Source organism: Phyllopteryx taeniolatus, chromosome 14, assembly GCF_024500385.1.
Source record: "Phyllopteryx taeniolatus isolate TA_2022b chromosome 14, UOR_Ptae_1.2, whole genome shotgun sequence".
Lineage (NCBI taxonomy): Eukaryota > Metazoa > Chordata > Actinopteri > Syngnathiformes > Syngnathidae > Phyllopteryx > Phyllopteryx taeniolatus.
The window spans coordinates 24,588,859-24,606,757 of NC_084515.1; the positions used below are offsets into that span (position 1 = coordinate 24,588,859).

The window sequence follows — 17,899 nt, forward strand, 5'->3', positions numbered from 1 at the left end:
TGGGTAATCTTCTTTCCTCTCCTTTTCAGTTCATGCCTTCATCTTTCTAACTGTTCCTCCACCCGCTCCCTGCTTTCACTGCAGATCACAATGTCATCTGCAAACATCACGGTCCACGGGGATTCCAGTCTAACCTCACCTTCATCCTATCCATCACCACTGCAAACAGGAAGGGGCTCAGATCCCTGATGCAGAACCACCTCCACCTTAAATTCCACTGTTCTGCTGCCCTCGTACATGTCCTGTATTATTCTAACGTACTTCTCTGCCATTCCAGACTTCCGCATGCAATACCACAGTTCCTCTCTGGGTACTCTGTCATAGGCTTTCTCCAGATCGACAAAGACACAATGTAGCTCCTTCTGACCTCCTCAGTACTTCTCCATCAACACCCTCAAGGCAAATAATGTATCTGCGGTACTCTTTCTAGGCATAAAACCATATTGTTGCTCACAAATACTCACTTTTGTCCTGAGTTGAGCCTCCATTACTCTTTCCCATAACTTCATTGTGTGGCTCATCCACTTTATTCCTCTATAGTTCCCACAACTCTCCATTTACATCCTTTTTTTTTGTAAAGTCTACCACCATCTGTCCCTCCAAATTACTTTCCTGGATGCCAAACTTACCCATCAATTCTTCATCACCCCTGTTTCCCTCACAAACACGTCCAGTACAATCTGCACCAATCACGACTCTCTCTCTCTATAGATCTCTCTCTCTCTGGGATGCTCAGAACTACTTCTTCTAGCTCCTTCCAGAATTTATATTTCACCTCTAGGTCACATCTTACCTGTGGGGCACAACCACTAATCACATTATACATAATACCCTCAAATTTCAAGTTTGAGCCTCATCACTCGGTCTGATCATCTTTTCACCTCAAAGACATTCTTAGCTAACTCTTCCTTTAAAATAACCCCTACTCTGTTTCTCTTCTCATCTACACCATGGTAAAATAATCTGGTCCCTGCTCCTAAACTTCTAGCCTTACTGCCTTTCCACCTGCTCTCCAGGACACACAATATAGCAATCTTTCTCCTAATCATCATGTCAACCAACTCCTGAGCGTTTCCTGTCATAGTCCCAACATAGTCCCCACATTGAGTTCTAGGCTCTGTGCTTTCCTCTTCTCTTTCTGCCTAAGAACCCACTTTCCACCTCTCCTTCGTCTCGACCCTCAGTAGCTGAATTTCCACCGGCGCCCTGCAGGTTAACGGCGCCAGTGGCGGACGTTGTTAACGCGGGCCACGGCCTATCCGGTATGGAATTCTTTGGATGAACGCTCATATTTGTTTGGCAAAGTTTTAAGCCGTACGCCCTTCCTGACGCAACCCTCTGCATGTATCCGGGCTTGGGACCGGCATACAGTTTGCACTGGCTTGTGCCCCCCCCATAGAGGTGCATTAATATCAGTTTTATGTTTAAAAGTGTGTATTATGTTTAGCAGCGGTTACCATGTACAAAATTATTTCGCTCTTACAAAAGTTGATCCATCTGTCCATCCATTTTCCGTACCGCTTATCCTCACTAGGGTCACGGGCGTACCAGAGCCTATCCCAGCTAACTTTGGGTGAAAGGCGGGGTACACCCTGAACTGGTCGCCAGCCAATTGCAGAGTATATATAAACAAACAACCATTCACACTCACATTCACACCTATGGTAATTTAGAGTCTTCAATCAACCTACCACGCATGGCACGGGGAGAACATGCAAACTCCACACATGTGAGGGCGGATTTGAACCCGCATCCTCAGAACTGTTAGGCAGATGTGTTAACCAGTCTTTCACCATGCCACCAAAAGTTAATAGTGTGCAATAAAAGAAATTAGCATGTTTTAAGAGTTTAGTGGATCCCACTGTTCAGCATTTTTGACGTAAAACATTTTGGTTTAAGCCCCAAAAATCAAGTTTTTTTAAATTGAATTTTAAAAATCCATGAACAGGTGAATCCATGGGTGCGTAACCACGTATATGTGGGAGTCCACTGCAGTTTATGTATTTTGAAAAAATAAAATAAAACATTTAGAAGTTCTTCACATCTATCATGCTGAAAATGAGCTAGTATGTGAAGCAGCATTCATCATGTTTAACTGGTAGCATGCCTAAAATGTACAAATGTTGGCATGTTTAGCAGTACCTTAGCATGAGTAAAAGTGTTTAGCATTATTTAGCATGTGTAAAAGTAGTTAGTTTGTTAATCAGTACTTCAAAATAAGGTAGCGTGTTTAGCGGTATTCAACATGTTTCAAAGTGGTTAACATGTTTAGCAGTACGTAGCGTATTTACAATTAGCAGTTATGTTAAGCAGTACTTTGCATGTTAACAGTTAGTAAGTAGTAAGAATGTTTAGCAGTACTCGTCATGTATGACGTGATTTAGAATGTATAAAAGTAGTTAGCATGTTTTACAGTATTTAGCATGTTGAAAATTTGTTGGCATGTTTAGCTGTACTTCGCATGTTTAAAAATAGTTTGCATGTTTACCAGTATTTAACATGTTTAAAAGTGGTTAGCATGTTTAGCAGTACGTAGCATGTTTACAATTAGCAGTTACGTTAAGTATCTCTTTGCATGTTTACAGTTAGTAGTAAGCATGTTTAGCAGTACTTGACATGTATAAAATGTTTTAGTATGTTTAGCAGTACTTATATATCCATTTTCTTTACCGCTTATCCTCACTAGGGTCGCGGGCTGCTGGAGCCTATCCCAGCTATCTTCGGGCGGGAGGCGGGATACACCCTGAACCGGTCGCCAACCAATCGCAGGGCACATAGAACCAAACAACCATTCGCACTCACATTCACACCTCTGGGCAATTTAGAGTCCTCAATCAACCTAACATACATGTTTTTGGGATGTGGGAGGAAATCGGAGTGCCGGAGAAAACCCACTCAGGCACGGGGAGAACATGCAAACTCCACACAGGCGGGGCCGGGATTTGAACCCCGGTCCCCAGAACCGTGAGGCAGATGTGCTAACCAGTCGTCCATCGTGCCGGCTAGCAGTACTTAGCGTGTTGAGAATCAGTTAAAATGTTTTGGAGTAATTAACACAGTAAACAGTGGTTAGCATGGTTACAATTAGCAGTGGGTGGCGGGTGCACAATTACCTCGACAATCATGTTGACAGTGGGCAGCGTTGTAGAGATGTTGTGCGGGTGAGGTGGACGCACGGTGACAGGAACGCAGCCAGCGTACAAACACCCGTAAAACGACACGATCAGCTCCATGCCTGAAACAGGAAGTGATGTCACAATAACTGTCCACTCGGACAGGTGTGCCAAGGTCTGTGTTTATGTGCGTTCATGTGTTCAGGTATGTGCACGTGCATGTACCCGGAGGGTATAGCAGCGCGACGTGATCTCCATCCTGAAGGTGGCTCCGTTCAGCCAACATGGCGGCCACCTTCTCGGCTCTCTTGTGGAGCTGCGAGCACGTAACCGAGCTGGCTGTCGTACCCTGGGGGAGGTCGCACACACATGGCAGGGTTGACGGATCCAATCCTCTGATGTCATGTCACATTTTCCAGGGTAAAACAACAGCTGCGACTGCTCCAGCATGTCGCATCGCAATTATTCAAAAACACTAAGTGCAACACAACAATCACGCCACACAGACATATATGTTTAAAAGTGTGCGCGCATGTTTGTGTGCGTGTTTACTAACCCGTGAGTTGAGTAGTGTGTAGAGTACATGCTCAGGTGTGCTCTGTGCTCGCCACTGTAACACCTCAGACAGGAACAGGAACTGAAATGCACAAACAGACTCTTTGGACAAAATTGGAATGTGTACAGCTCTCCCTCACAGATAAGCACGCTTACACGCACACACACAGTGCACAGTGTTCTTACCTGGTCATTGTCTTCGACCTGAGTGAGATCTCTTCCGCTCGCCTGAGCAATCCTCTTCCCTGACACCAGATTTCCCACCATCACAGAGGCAGGACCGATCTCTTCAGAGGAAGAAGAATAGGATCATGATGCAGATGATAACGTATGGAAAGCCACTCGATATCCTTGATAAGGAGGGTACTAGTGCGTGACACATGCCTATTAGTTAGGCCTACGAGTGTTACTAGTGCAGCACGGTAGCTTACTAATACAATTTTATTGTGAACTAGTAAGCAAAAAGTGGCACTAGAGGTGGGAAAAACTAGTAAGACACAGTTGTGCTACTAGTGTGCTGTATTGTCTTACTATTGAGGACAAAGAGCATACTAGTAACATTGACATTAAACTGATATGGAACAAATGCTCAAACAGCTTACTATATGTGCCCAAGTATGGTTCCAAAAGTATATTGAACTTTTTAGTGAACAATATACTCCACCATATTAAAATCTCAATATAGCGATGAGGGAGCATTAGATTAACTTTCAGCCCTAATTAGTCCACAACCTACTGTATGTATGAAAGATCATTTTGTAGTAATTGGTGAGTCCTGTAGTCTTTTTAACTTTTTAAGTTCAACTCCACTGTCTCTTCATGGGAGCCTCCATGCTGGGAGGCATGTTCGGTCAGCCTGCGGGGATGTCATCCTACAGTTTCCCCGGGCCCGCGAGACAAGGGGTCTCTGCACAACTGCGGAGAGTCCATCCCGGTCTACCTGGGTCGTGGTGGTCTCTGTGGCAGCATCTCGTGTGGCTGTGGAACCTCTCGGTGTGGATGGCTCCCACAGGTTGACTTTCCTCACCATTTCTCTACACTATTAATCAATTGGTGCATGTATATGTGCGGGTGTGTTTGTGTTTTACGTTTTTATGTGGGAATGGGAGGGCTTGGTTCTTGTATATTTCTAGCCATTTTAATTGTCTGTTATATCTCTGTAAAGCACTTTCTGTTGCATTTTATAGGTCCCTTATTTTGCCAAACCAACTTTTTCTATCATTTGGGATGTAATATTGTCTCTCTATGGTGCCTCAGTAAACATGTGAAATATGAATTAAAATCGTCCACGCATTCCTGGGCTCGAGATGGTTTTCTGCCGAGAGGCCTGAAATCAGGTCATTCGAATTTCTCGAGCTTATTTAAATCACTAACAAAGATTGCCGGCAACCTCTCTGCTCCCGAGTCAGCGCTGTGAACATACCAAACACTTGTGCTCTCATGAGTGGGTCTTCTACACTGAGGCAACCAATCAGACGAAGGGGGGTTGGGGGGGGAGGGGGGGGGGGGGGGGGGGTTGTAGCAAAAAATGGATAAAGCGGATACAAAACTGGGTCAAACAGAAGTAGCTGTCAGAGCAGCCTTTTTTTTTATTTTTTTTTATCTACACTCATGACAAAACCAAGGTGTTCGTGTCAGCAGACTGATTCGATGGTCATTGCACTGCACTATTGTTCTATTAGTCATTTCAAACTGCTCTTTTTGCAATTGTCAAGAAAAAGAAAATACAAAAATTGTACCGGCATTACCACATTACTGGTAACCTTTTATTGCTCAGTTTATTGCTTATGTCTTTATGTCTCAGAAGTATTCACTATCAATTGACTGTCTGTAGTCGTACTGGAGCGGCTCCAACTACCGGAGACAAATTCCTTGTGTGTTTTTGACATACTTGGCAAATAAAGATGATTCTGATTCTGATTTTTGAAATGAAATTGACACTTTTATACAAAAGTCCATATAAAGTGATTAAGTACCGTAATTTCGATAGATAGCGATAAATTGGAGTGGGTTATATCGCATAATAGATGATTTTATATCGCACTATGATGTACAATATATCATTATATCGCACATCTCTAATTAATAATGAAAAATTATCCCTACTAAGCTTCAAGTGGGAGATTTTGCTTACAGTGGGTACGGAAATTATTCAGACCCCCTTAAATTTTTCACTAAGTTTTATATTGCAGCCATTTGCTAAAATTATTTACAGCAATTTCTCATATATAATGTGCACCCATGTATAATACGCACCCCCAAAGTTGACCTCAAAATTCTGGAAAACCCTTCTACCCACGTATAATGCATTTTTACAATGCATGAATTTGCTTCTACCCATATGATCAAAACATGAAGTATTATCTGTATTTTGTTAGTTTTTTCAAATAATTATTCTGAAGCACTTTATTTGAACATGTACTACTTTATTTTTATTTACTTGCTCTTATTTTGAAATTCACAGCCCTACTTTTACTTAGTAAATGAAAGAACACAGTTGTGCTTATATGTTTGATAACCCAGGCAGAATTTGTAATATGGGTACAATTATTTCAAGAAAACATTAAGGACAAGGCGAAACACATTGAATTTTATTTTAATGGGATTCAAATTAAACTGTCAAGCATTTCAGAAAAGCATTATCATTCAACAAAGCATAACCATAAATCAGTCATCAGTCGTATTAAAAAAAACTTTCACAAATTCTGCGTGGGTATGTAAAGTTATAAGCACAACTGTACATATATGCAGTCATATTGGTATGAAAGTGTAGGCTACACCTTTTTCATAACCTCTCGGTGGCGGTGGCCTACTAGAATGAAAGTGTACAGCTTTTTCATAACCTTTTGGTGGCATATTGGAATGAAAGTGTACAGCTTTTTCATAACCTCTAAATGGCGGCATACATTTATCAAATGTGAAGGTTTTTTCATTTTCCCCGATACTTATGAATAATGCGCAATATTGGCTTTTCACATTTTTTGGGGGGGAAAAAAATGGGAATTATACACGAAAAATTACGGTAGTATTCGATCGTTTCAGCCCTACGGTGAACTATACAGTTCATGAAATAAAAAGTACCTATATAGTGGTGAGGGAATATTCGATTAACTGTTTTAGCCCCAGAGTCAAATACATGGCCCACATAATAAAACTCCCTATATAGTGGTGGGGAATCTATATTTTGTGGACCTAGTCAACTATATAATCCACTACATAAAAATCCCTTGGTATTGTTTAGGAAGTATTTGATTAATCGTTTCAGCCCTAGAGTCAACTGTACAGTCCACTACTGTATATAAAAGTGTGTCACACCTGGTTGTTTCTGTCTGGGTTTGGGCAGGTTGGTGACACAGGTGTGCGGGCACATGAGGACATTACAGGGGTGCAGCGCCCCATCCAGGAAGTGCTGCTTGGTCTCACACAGGTGGATGCCTCCAAGGGGAGTCTTGGGAAGCGTGTTGGACGGAACCAGAACCAAACAGTACACGCCGACCTGGTGGATACCATCTATAGCCTGGGGATGGAAAACATCTTGTTTCTGTATGTGTGTGTAGGTGTGAATGTGTGTGTGGTGTATGTTTGCGCGTTCATACATGTGTGCGTTTCCGCGTTCATGCATGTGTGTGTATGCTTACGTGCGTTTATCTATACCTGCAGTACACGGCTCATCCACTGGAAGCTGTCCTCCTCTGTTGAGTCGGGACGCTGCTCAGCTACCACCACGATCCTCTCGTCATGAAGTACCTCGATGGGGAACACCGCTATCCTGTCATACACACACATGCACACCCACGCCCCCACACCCGCACAGATTGTTAAGTAGAAGTACGAACTTTAGCAAGCACACAGAGACCTCCACCAAGGCTTAAACCAGTGGTTCCCAGAAGGGATGGGGGCGCGGGACAAATGAATGAATGAAAACATTACATTAATACCAATGTTGAATATTAAAAATAACAAACCTGTTACACTGAACATAATTACACAGTTAAGGTCCTTGAAAACAGTTACACCTATTACAACCTGGAATTTATAGCAGTTGACTTTTTTTTAACCCTTTTAAAAAAAAAGTTGAGGTTTGTATTAATTACATTGTAATAGGTCCATTGCAGTTTATTTCACAGATTGTAATTATTACATTGTGTAAGCATGTAAAGAATTGCCAGAGGCACTCAAAATGCAGACTGATTAATAGTTAGCCAGTTAACAGCCAGCCAATTCTACACTCCTTTTTGCCGACTCCCACGTCACTCACCAGGTCATGCTCAGCCATTTAAAGCCACACACATTCAAATTCACAGATACTATAGTGTAGAACATGAGGATGGTGACAGCATGTAGACAAAAATACATGCATATTTTGTATTGGTATTATGCACAAAGTGTATTGTTAGATCCGATCCAAAAGTCGAACGAGCAAAAATAATGTGAAGTGGGGAAGTACAAGATTTCTGATGGCGTGAGTTGGATCCCTTAATAAATTTTCTCAAAGCAACTGTGCTCACCGCCCCCTGTAGACAAACTTCATGGGCTCCACCGCGAGCGCCGTGGCTACGATATCGTCAGCGTTGTGGTGTCGCCCGCCCACCACCATCAAGCCGTCCATCTTGCCCGCCACGAACACCAGACCCGACACGCTGACGAAGCCCAGCAGGCCAGTCCTGGTGAATGGAAACTCACTGACGGCAGCACCCTCACTGTTAACAGGAACAACCTGCAGACAATGCACCGACTCGTCAGTTTACCAAGAAGACGATGATGACGAACAAGCCCAATACAGTGGTGCCTTGACATACAAAAAAGTCGCTCGACCGATTTTTCGCTTTGACTTGCGAGCACAGAGTTCAGATATGAGCACTGTATGTTGGCAGTGAACTTAACTCTTCACAACAAACAGCAGTTTGGTAGACAGAAATAGTGAACAATTCTTCAAACAACGGGCCTTAAGAACCACCCGCTAGCTTCATGCTAACATGCAATACAAATGCAGCTGATATGCTAACGGTAAGCATTGATAGTATCGGTTTTAGAATCCTTCAAGCGACAGACATTGGAAAACAAACAGTGTAGCAACACATGTAGAGAGATAATTTAACAACACTAAGGTGTATATTCTTTATCCTATATAAAACAATAATATTACAGCACCTTACTAAGTTAAGTTAAACTCGTATCTCAAGGCACCGCTGTATAGTAAGTTGGCCATTTTGTATTGCTGTAGGAATGTGTAGTGAGTGTAGGTTATCCCAATTTTCATTTCACTGATGACCCAACTATATACCACTACAGCGGTGCTTTGAGATAAGTTTAATTGGTTCGGTGACCACGCCGTAACTCGAAACACTTCTCAAATCATCTTTCCCCATTGAAATGAATGGAAATACCAGGAACACATTCCAGGCTTACCCCAAAAAACAAAAACACAAAGTTGTAATGTGTATTTTGATGAGGACAAAAGCATTCTATAAAACTGTACTTTACAAAAACATACAGAAATTACAACCCCAATTCCAATGAAGTTGGGACGTTGTGTTAAACAAATAGAAACAGAATACAATGATTTGCAAATCACGTTCAACCTATATTTAATTGAATACACAACAAGAACAAGATATTTAATGTTCAAACTGATAAACTTTATTGTTTTTAGCAAATAATCATTAACTTAGAATTTTATGGCTGCAACACGTTCCAAAAAAGATGGGACAGGGTCATGCTTACCACTGTGTTACATCACCTTTTCTTTTAACAACATTCAATAAACGTTTGGGAAACTGATGACACTAATTGTTGAAGCTTTGTAGGTGGAATTCTTTCCCATTCTTGCTTGATGTACAGCTTCAGCTGTTCAACAGTCCGGGGTCTCCGTTGTCGTATTTTACGCTTCATTATGTGCCACACATTTTCAATTGGAGACAGGTCTGGATGCAGGCAGGCCAGTCTAGTACCCCACTCTTTTACTACGAAGCCACGCTGTTGTAACACGTGCAGAATATGGTTTGGCATTGTCTTTCTGAAATAAGGAGGGGCGTCCATAAAAAATATGTTGCTTGGATGGCAGCATATGTTTCTCCAAAACCTGTATGTACCTTTCAGCATTAATGGTGCCTTCACAGATGTGGAAGTTACCCATGCCATTGGCACTAACAGTCCCATACATCACAGATGCTGGCTCTTGAACTTTGTGTCCATAACAGTACGGATGGTTCTTTTCCTCTCTGGCCCAAAGGACACGATGTCCACAATTTCCAAAAACAATTTGAAATGTGGACTTGTCGGACCACAGAACACTTTTCCACTTTGCTTCAGTCCATCTTAGATGTGCTCGGGCCCAGAGAAGCTGGCGGCGTTTCTGGGTGTTGTTGATAAATGGCTTTTGCTTTCATATTAGAGTTTTAAGTTGTACTTACGGATGTAGCGCCGAACTGTATTTACTGACATTGGTTTTCTGACGTGTTCCTGAGCCGATATCCTTTACGCATTGATGTCGGTTTTTGATGCAGTGCCGCCTGAGGGATCGAAGGTCACGGGCATTCAATGTTGGTTTTCTTTCTCAGTCTTTTTTGCCACCTTTCCCAGCTTTTTTGGAACGTGTTGCAGCCATAAAATTCCAAGTTAATGATTATTTGCTAAAAACAATCAAGTTTATCAGTTTGAACATTAAATATCTTGTCTTTGTAGTGTATTCAATCAAATATAGGTTGAACATGATTTGCAAATCATTCTATTATGTTTTTATTTATGTTTAACACAACGTCCCAGCTTCATTGGAATTGGGGTTGTATAATACCGCCACATAGACGTAGACATAGTTCGTAGCCTGTCTATGGCGTTTCCCAATTTGTCTTATCATTAAACTAGCAGAGGCTGTTTTTTTTTCTTTAAACACACAACACATGAGTTGAGTTCAATTACACCATATTGCACTCTCACGTTTTCGCCCACAAGTCAAAGCAATAAAATCGTCCACACGACTGCTTGTATCTCGAAAAACTCATAAGTCGGGTCACTTGTATCTCAAGGCACCACTGCATTGTGAGTTGGGACGAGGGAATGATGAATGATTCCGAACGCAGTCGCTGAGTTGGGAATCATTCATCCCTCCCTACTCCCGAATCAGTACAAAGGGATTTTCGGTGTACATTTTAGGAACTATCTCGGTCCGCGATACAAAAATTCCATATACAGCTTAAAGGTCAGATGACAAAGATGTTATGGGGTCAGTTAAAATTCATATTTGCATTGTTTATATGTTATGTAATACATGCACGTCACTTCCAGCAAGTTTTCAACCATAGTTTCGCTAAAAATTTGTTTTTTATGACGCATATTGAGTCCTCCCCGAACACATCCAAAGCTCAAGATAGTGTGGTTAGTCCATCCACCACAAGGGCTACCAGAAGTGACGTTGCAATTGACAAACACACCGCGCTACATACTGTACGCAATGGCGAGCAACGTATTGGAATACGTGGAGGAGGAGGATTTCGACGTACAGGAGCACCCAACTGAACTTGGCATCGTCAAACCGTACGTTGGAGCCGATCAGACAGTGATGACGACGAGCAGCCAAGTAGCAGCTGTACGACAGAAAAAGAGAGTGGCCACTGTCTCGATGTGACGGTATGTCAAAAGCATGTCTTTTTATACACTCGTGGCTTGAAATAATAGCACCCCAGGTGTGCCAATATTTTATATAGTGGGTACGGAAAGTTTTCAGACCCCCCTTAAATTTTTCACTCTTTGTTATATTGCAGCCATTAGTTAAAATCATTTAAGTTCATTTTTTTCCCCTCATTAAATGTACACACAGCACCCCATGTCGACAGAAAAAAAAAACGGAATTGTTGAAATTTTTGCTGATGTATTAAAAAAGAAAAAACGAAATATCAAACAGCCATAAGTATTCAGACTCTTTGCTGTGACACTCATAATTAACTCGGGTGCTGTTCATTTCTTCTTATCATCCTTAAGATGGTTCTACACCTTCATTGGAGTCCAGCTGTGTTTGATTATACTGATTGGACTTGGTTAGGAAAGCCACACACCTGTCGATAAGACCTTACAGCTCACAGTGCATGTCAGAGCAAATGAGAATCATGAGGTCAGAGGAACTGCCTGAAGAGTTCAGAGACCGAATTGTGGCAAGGCACAGATCTGGCCAAGGTTACAAAAAAAAATTCTGCTGCATTTAAGGTTCCTAAGATCACAGTGGCCTCCATAATCCTGAAACGGAAGACGTTTGGGACGACCGGAACCCTTCCTCAGGCTGGCTGTGGCTGAGCTCCAGAGATGCAGTCGGGAGATGGGCAAAAGTTCTAGAAAGTCAACCATCACTGCAGCCCTCCACCAATCGGGGCTTTATGGCAGAGTGGCCCGACGGAAGCCTCTCCTCAGTGCAAGACACATGAAAGCCCGCATGGAGTTTGCTGAAAAACACCTGAAGGACTTCAAGATAGTGAGGAATAAGATTCTCTGGTCTGAATAGACCAAGATAGAAATTGTTGGTCTTAATTCTAAGTGGCATGTGTGGAGAAAACCAGGCCGTGCTCATCACCTGTCCAATACAGTCCCAACAGTGAAGCATGGTGGTGGCAGCATTATGCTGTGGGGGTGTTTTTCAGCTGCAGGGACAGGGAGACTGGTTGCAATCGAAGGAAAGATGAATGCGGCCGAGTACAGGGATATCCTGGATAAAAACCTTCTCCAGAGTGCTCAGAACCTCAGACTGGGCCAAAGGTTTACCTGCAAACAAGACAATGACCCTAAGCACACACCTAAAATACCAAAGGAGTGGCTTCAGAACAACTCCGTGATTGTTCTTGAATGGCCCAGTCAGAGCCCTGACTTAAACCCAATTGAGCATCTATGGAAAGACCTGAAAATGGCTCAACATCCAACCTGACAGAACTGGAGAGGATCTGCAAGGAGGAATGGCAGACGATCCCCAAATCCAGGTGTGAAAAACTTGTTGCATCATTCCCAAAAAGACTCATGGCTGTATTAGCTCAAAAGGGTCTACTAAATACTGAGCAAAGGGTCTGAATACTTATGGCTGTGTGATATTTCAGTTTTTCTTTTTTAATGAATCTGCAAAAATTTCAACAATTCCGTTTTTTTCTCTGTCAATATGGGGTGCTGTGTGTACATTAATGTGGAATAAATGAACTTAAATTATTTTAGCAAATGGCTGCAATATAAAAAAGAATGAAAACTTTTAGGGTGTCTGAACACTTTTCCGTACCCACTGTATATTCATATGTTTCAGTGACACGGCACAAGCTTTTACATAGTATGCAGTATTCCTATATATAGCCCCTCGCTCGAGTTGCGCTATAACACGCCATTGCCAAATAGTTGGCACCGCAGCTGGTTTGAGCTTCTGCCTCTGTATCCAATGCTTTCTGCTCAGCCTTTTTCAAAACACGCCGGTTCGAAGTGATCAGCACAGTTTGGAATGCTTACTCGGCACCCATAGCTTTCCCTATCCACTGGTCACGTATTCCTTCTTGACTTGGAAAGCCAAAAAAAAAAAAAAAAAAAAAAAAACTCTTGCCGCTGCCTTAACCATTTGTACAGCCAAATGCCACACAATAAACCACCGTGACATTGTTAAATCATACGACAACAAATATACAAGGACGGGAACAACAGCATGGAACAATAGCACACAACGCCGAATGCGCAGGATGCTTGGCTCGTGTGACGTCACAGAGACGAAGACCGGAAGGCGCGGGATGCAAAAAGCAGAAGGTGCATTCTGAATCATATTTATCGATTTAACTGCTGTATATCTGCTATATAATCACCTCGAAATGGCAGTGGTGGTCCGTAAAGGGGTTCCAGAGTTATCAAGAAACATTTTAAATCTTTCTCCTCTGACCTTTAAGACAAAGTAGACAAAGAATAAGAAACAGCGTATTCAAACCTCAAAGGTGTTCTTGGTCATTCCGCTGAGGCCGTAGTAGGACGTCCCCGTGGCGACCGTGCACACACACAGCTCGCCAACCTCGTCTGTTTTACACAGTTGAGGGACGCCGTCCATCTTCACCACGCACATCACGGCTGGGGACAACATGGTGGACGACGTTATCACACAAAAACGTGAACATGAAAAAGAACACACTGTTTGATTTATCTTTTCTGTTGTTTCTGTTTGATTGTGTCACCTGTTGGTTTAATATGCACACAACAATACTATTCAATCAAACTGTATTTTTAACCGCCTTTCATACCAAAAATATGCAACACAAAGCGCTGTATATTTAATAAAATGTAAAAATAAATCCAACCTGTCCACCACTTGCCAACAAGGACAAAGACACGCACACACATACACACACACATACAGATTAAAAATAATACCATTATGACCTGATAACCTGAGGCTGAGTACAGCGCATCAAGGTGAAGAAACACCATCTAAACAATAAAAAAATATAACTAAAAATATTAATCAAACCTAAAAATGTTGAGACTAAAATGATAAAAACATAAATAATAAACCCAAAAATATAAAAACAGGATCAATGACAAGAACATAAACCTAAGAATATAAAAACAGGTAAAATGATAAAAACAAAAATAACAAAACTTAGGATATAAAAGCACGAAAGTTAAGATACAATAAATGTTAGTCTTTTTTTTTTTTTTAGATAAAACAGTAAAACAAATGCTAAGTAAAAGGAAACAGGTCGAAAAAAAAATATTAGTTAAAAGCTAAATCAAAAAGGTACGTCTTGAGCCTGTTCTTAAAAAGAAGAATATTTTCTGTGGTCCTGAGGTTCTCCGGTAGGCTTTCCCACAAACGGGGGCCGTAGAACTGAAATGCTGCCTCACCGTGAGTGTATGTCCTGACTCGAGGGATGACTAAAACGCCAGAGCCGGAGGACCTCAGTGTTTGCGAGAGTTCCTATGGTCAAAGGAGGTCTGAGAGCTAGGAAGGCCGAAGACCATTAAGGCATTTAAAAATGTGCAAAATAACCTTAAAATCAATCCTGAAACACATGGACACCAATACAGTGATTTTAAAATTGATGTAATGTGCTCCCGCCTTCTGGTCTTCGTCAGAACACATGCTACGGAATTCTGTAGAAATGATGTCTAAAATGCTATTACAAAGAGAATCTATTGGACTGGTGTCATCAGGAGACACAGAGATAATACAGCTACGTATCGTCAGCATTGCTATGGAAGTTGCTATGCTAGTCTATGCCTCCTAATGACACTGCCAAGAGCGAGCATGTACAAATTGAATAATAAAGGGCCTAAAATTGAACCCTGAGGCACACCACGTTACTTCATAGACTTTGGACGGGCATATATCTAAGCCTAGCATAAATGTTCTCTCTGTGAGGTAGGAGGAAAATCATTTGTGTGAGGCATTAGAGGCCGCCAGATATTTTATTTAAAAGAAAGGCTTGAGCACCTGTATCAAAAGCAGCAAAACAACAAAAACTTAAATCCAGCAGAACCATCACCATTTTTCTTATTCTAATCAAGATTACCTCTAAAATAATTTAAAATCTTGACAAGGGCAGTCTCGGTACTGTGGTTTATCCTAAAACCCGACTGGTACTTTTCAGAAATATTAGAATTTGCTAAGAACTTGAGCTCAATAAAAACTATCCATCCATCCATCCATTTTCTGAGCCGCTTCTCCTCACTAGGGTCGCGGGCGCGCTGGAGCCTATCCCAGCTATCATCGGGTAGGAGGCAGGGTACACCCTGAACTGGTTGCCAGCCAATCGCAGGGCACATACAAACAAACAACCATTCGCATTCACATTCACACCTACGGGCAATTTAGAGTCGTCAATTAACCTACCATGCATGTTTTTGGGATGTGGGAGGAAACCGGAGTGCCCGGAGAAAACCCACTCCACACAGGCGGGGCCGGGGATTGGGCCCCAGTCCTCAGGACTGTGAGGTAGAGGCTCTAACCAGTCGTCCACCGTGCCGCCTCAATAAAAACTAATTTTTCAAAAATGTTGTTTAAAAATGGTAAGTTTGATATTGGTCTATAATTTGTTGGAACACAGTCTTCTACACTCTTCCTTTCTTAAAGGTGTCCCAATACTTTTCATCAAACTTCCAATTTTTCCCACTTACTAGTCATCCTAATACTGTTTTTATTGTTAATATTTCCCAATATTTCTGTCCCCTTCTCACATTTTCCGACTGTAGGTGTCCCAATACTTTTGTCAAAACTGTGTGTGTGTGTGTGCACGTGTACGCGCATGCGTGTTTCTTGTCACCTCCGGGCATGACATATCCGACGTCCTGCACGGTGAGCACCGAGAGTTTCTCCTCCGAGTCGAGTCTTACGACTCCGTGACTCAAACTGTGCATGGACAAAACTCCGCGCGGTGGTATCACGCTTCCGTCCTCCACAGGCCTGACGACACACCACACGGCCAATCAGCATGTGGCAGCTCATCATCAATGTACATATACATACGTATATATGCATACATATATATATATATATATATATATATATATATATACACACACACACACACAGTATATTCCCCATTTTATAGTGTACCTAACCAACTACTTTTTCAATACAGTTGTAACTTGACTTGACACTTTCATTTGTTCCGTGATGAAGATCGTAACTCAATTTACTCATACATCAAATCCATTTTCCGAATTGTAATGCCAATAATCCGTCCCCCAAAAAAAACATCTAACTTGTTTTTTTTTTTTATAATAGCACTAACACTAAACTTGAATAAAGGCTTAAATGTTCAAGGAAATGATCAAAAGAATTTTATTACCTTCAATATTAAACTTTATAACTTGCCCTAAGGACTTTAGCTTTATACTTGAGTATGTGTGTGAGTACGTGTGTGTGCACGTGTTTGTGTGTAAGTGTGTTTTACGCTGTTTATGAGTTTAAAAGCTGTTTTATGAGAAAATAAACTGAGTTTATTACTGACACACACGCACATGGTGTTATACTAAGTGCAAAGTAGCCTGTATGTGTGTGTGTGTGTGTGTGTACTTACCTCCTAATGGCGACAGTAAGCGCCTCGGGTGAGCCAGCGCATGGACAAATGACGTCAGACTTCAAACCTTTGGTGTGGAAGACGTTGAGGAAGGCGTCACACGACGAGATGGACCCTATGAGAGAGGATTTATTATTATTATTTTTTTTAAATAGCACCCTTCTCAGAGAGGTATGAGAGGACAAAATTCAGGAATACTTCGCACAGGTGCAATTGAAAGCCTCTCACACATCACAATGAAATACGCTCATAGAATATACTGAAATTTGCATTTCAGTAGTGTGAAGTGAGAGGGTTGTACTATTGTATGTGAGCAAAATAAATCAGTAGTGTGAGTGAGGGCAAAAGTCTGTGAGCGAATTTTTTTAATATGTGAAAGCATTTCGTTAGTGTGAGAGATAGTGTTTCAGTAGTGTGCGAGAGCGTTTCAGTCGTGAATGAGAAGTATTCAGTAGTGTGTATGAGAGTGCTTCAGTAGTGTTTACAAAAGCGTTTTAATAGTGGATGTGAGCAAAAAATTCAGTAGTGTGTAAATGTTTCTGTAGTGCATGAGAGCATTTCAATAGTCTGTGTGAGTGATTTTTTTGTTACGTGAGAGAGCATTTCAGTAGTGTGTGTGATAGTGTTTTAGTAGTGCGTGTAAGAGCATTTTAGTAAAGCATGTGAACAAATAAATTCAGTAACATAGGAGAGCATTTCAGTTGTGTTTGAGTAAAAATATATATATATATATCAATACGTGGGAGAGTCTTTTCAGCAGTTTGTATGAGTGTTTCAGTGTAATGTCTGAGACAGTTTCAGTAGCGTGTATGCGAGCGTTTCAGTAGCGTGTATGAGACCGTTTAAGTTCTGCGTGTGAGAGCGCTTCAGTAGTGTGAGCAAAGCAAAGTCAGTAGTGTGTATAAGAGCGTTTCCGCAGGATCTGAGCGCAAAAAAAAAAAATTCAATAGAGCATGTGAGAACATTTAAGTAGTGTGTATACTTAACGGGCAACGGCGTGCAGGCCGAGGGGCGAGACTTACAAGGGTTGGCGCCATCGGCCACCAGCAGCATCCTCAAAGACGCCAAGTTGACGTCGCGCTGGTCACGGTGCGCCACCAGTGCCCAGTGCATATCGCGGGACTTCACACACGCCACCTTGGCTGAATACGCCGCAACACACGTTAGCTCACACGCTAAACGTCACGTTACATACTTGTATCATATTTCTCA

General features: G+C 41.8%; 1 protein-coding gene across 4 annotated transcripts in view; it reads right to left on the minus strand.

Annotated features, from left to right (window-relative positions):
- dip2cb (disco-interacting protein 2 homolog Cb) overlaps positions 1-17,899 on the minus strand; it is a 113,821-nt gene that overhangs the window by 19,747 nt on the left and 76,175 nt on the right. For all 4 annotated transcript variants that reach the window (XM_061796706.1, XM_061796707.1, XM_061796708.1 and 1 more), the window contains exons 16-26: positions 17,710-17,829; positions 16,688-16,802; positions 15,929-16,068; positions 13,600-13,736; positions 8,177-8,385; positions 7,323-7,437; positions 6,984-7,185; positions 3,855-3,955; positions 3,670-3,750; positions 3,339-3,462; positions 3,114-3,235 (exon numbers count right to left, since the gene is read on the minus strand). In XM_061796706.1, the coding sequence (XP_061652690.1) occupies positions 3,114-3,235; positions 3,339-3,462; positions 3,670-3,750; positions 3,855-3,955; positions 6,984-7,185; positions 7,323-7,437; positions 8,177-8,385; positions 13,600-13,736; positions 15,929-16,068; positions 16,688-16,802; positions 17,710-17,829 (1,466 nt within the window). The remainder of the gene's footprint in view (positions 1-3,113; positions 3,236-3,338; positions 3,463-3,669; positions 3,751-3,854; positions 3,956-6,983; positions 7,186-7,322; positions 7,438-8,176; positions 8,386-13,599; positions 13,737-15,928; positions 16,069-16,687; positions 16,803-17,709; positions 17,830-17,899) is intronic.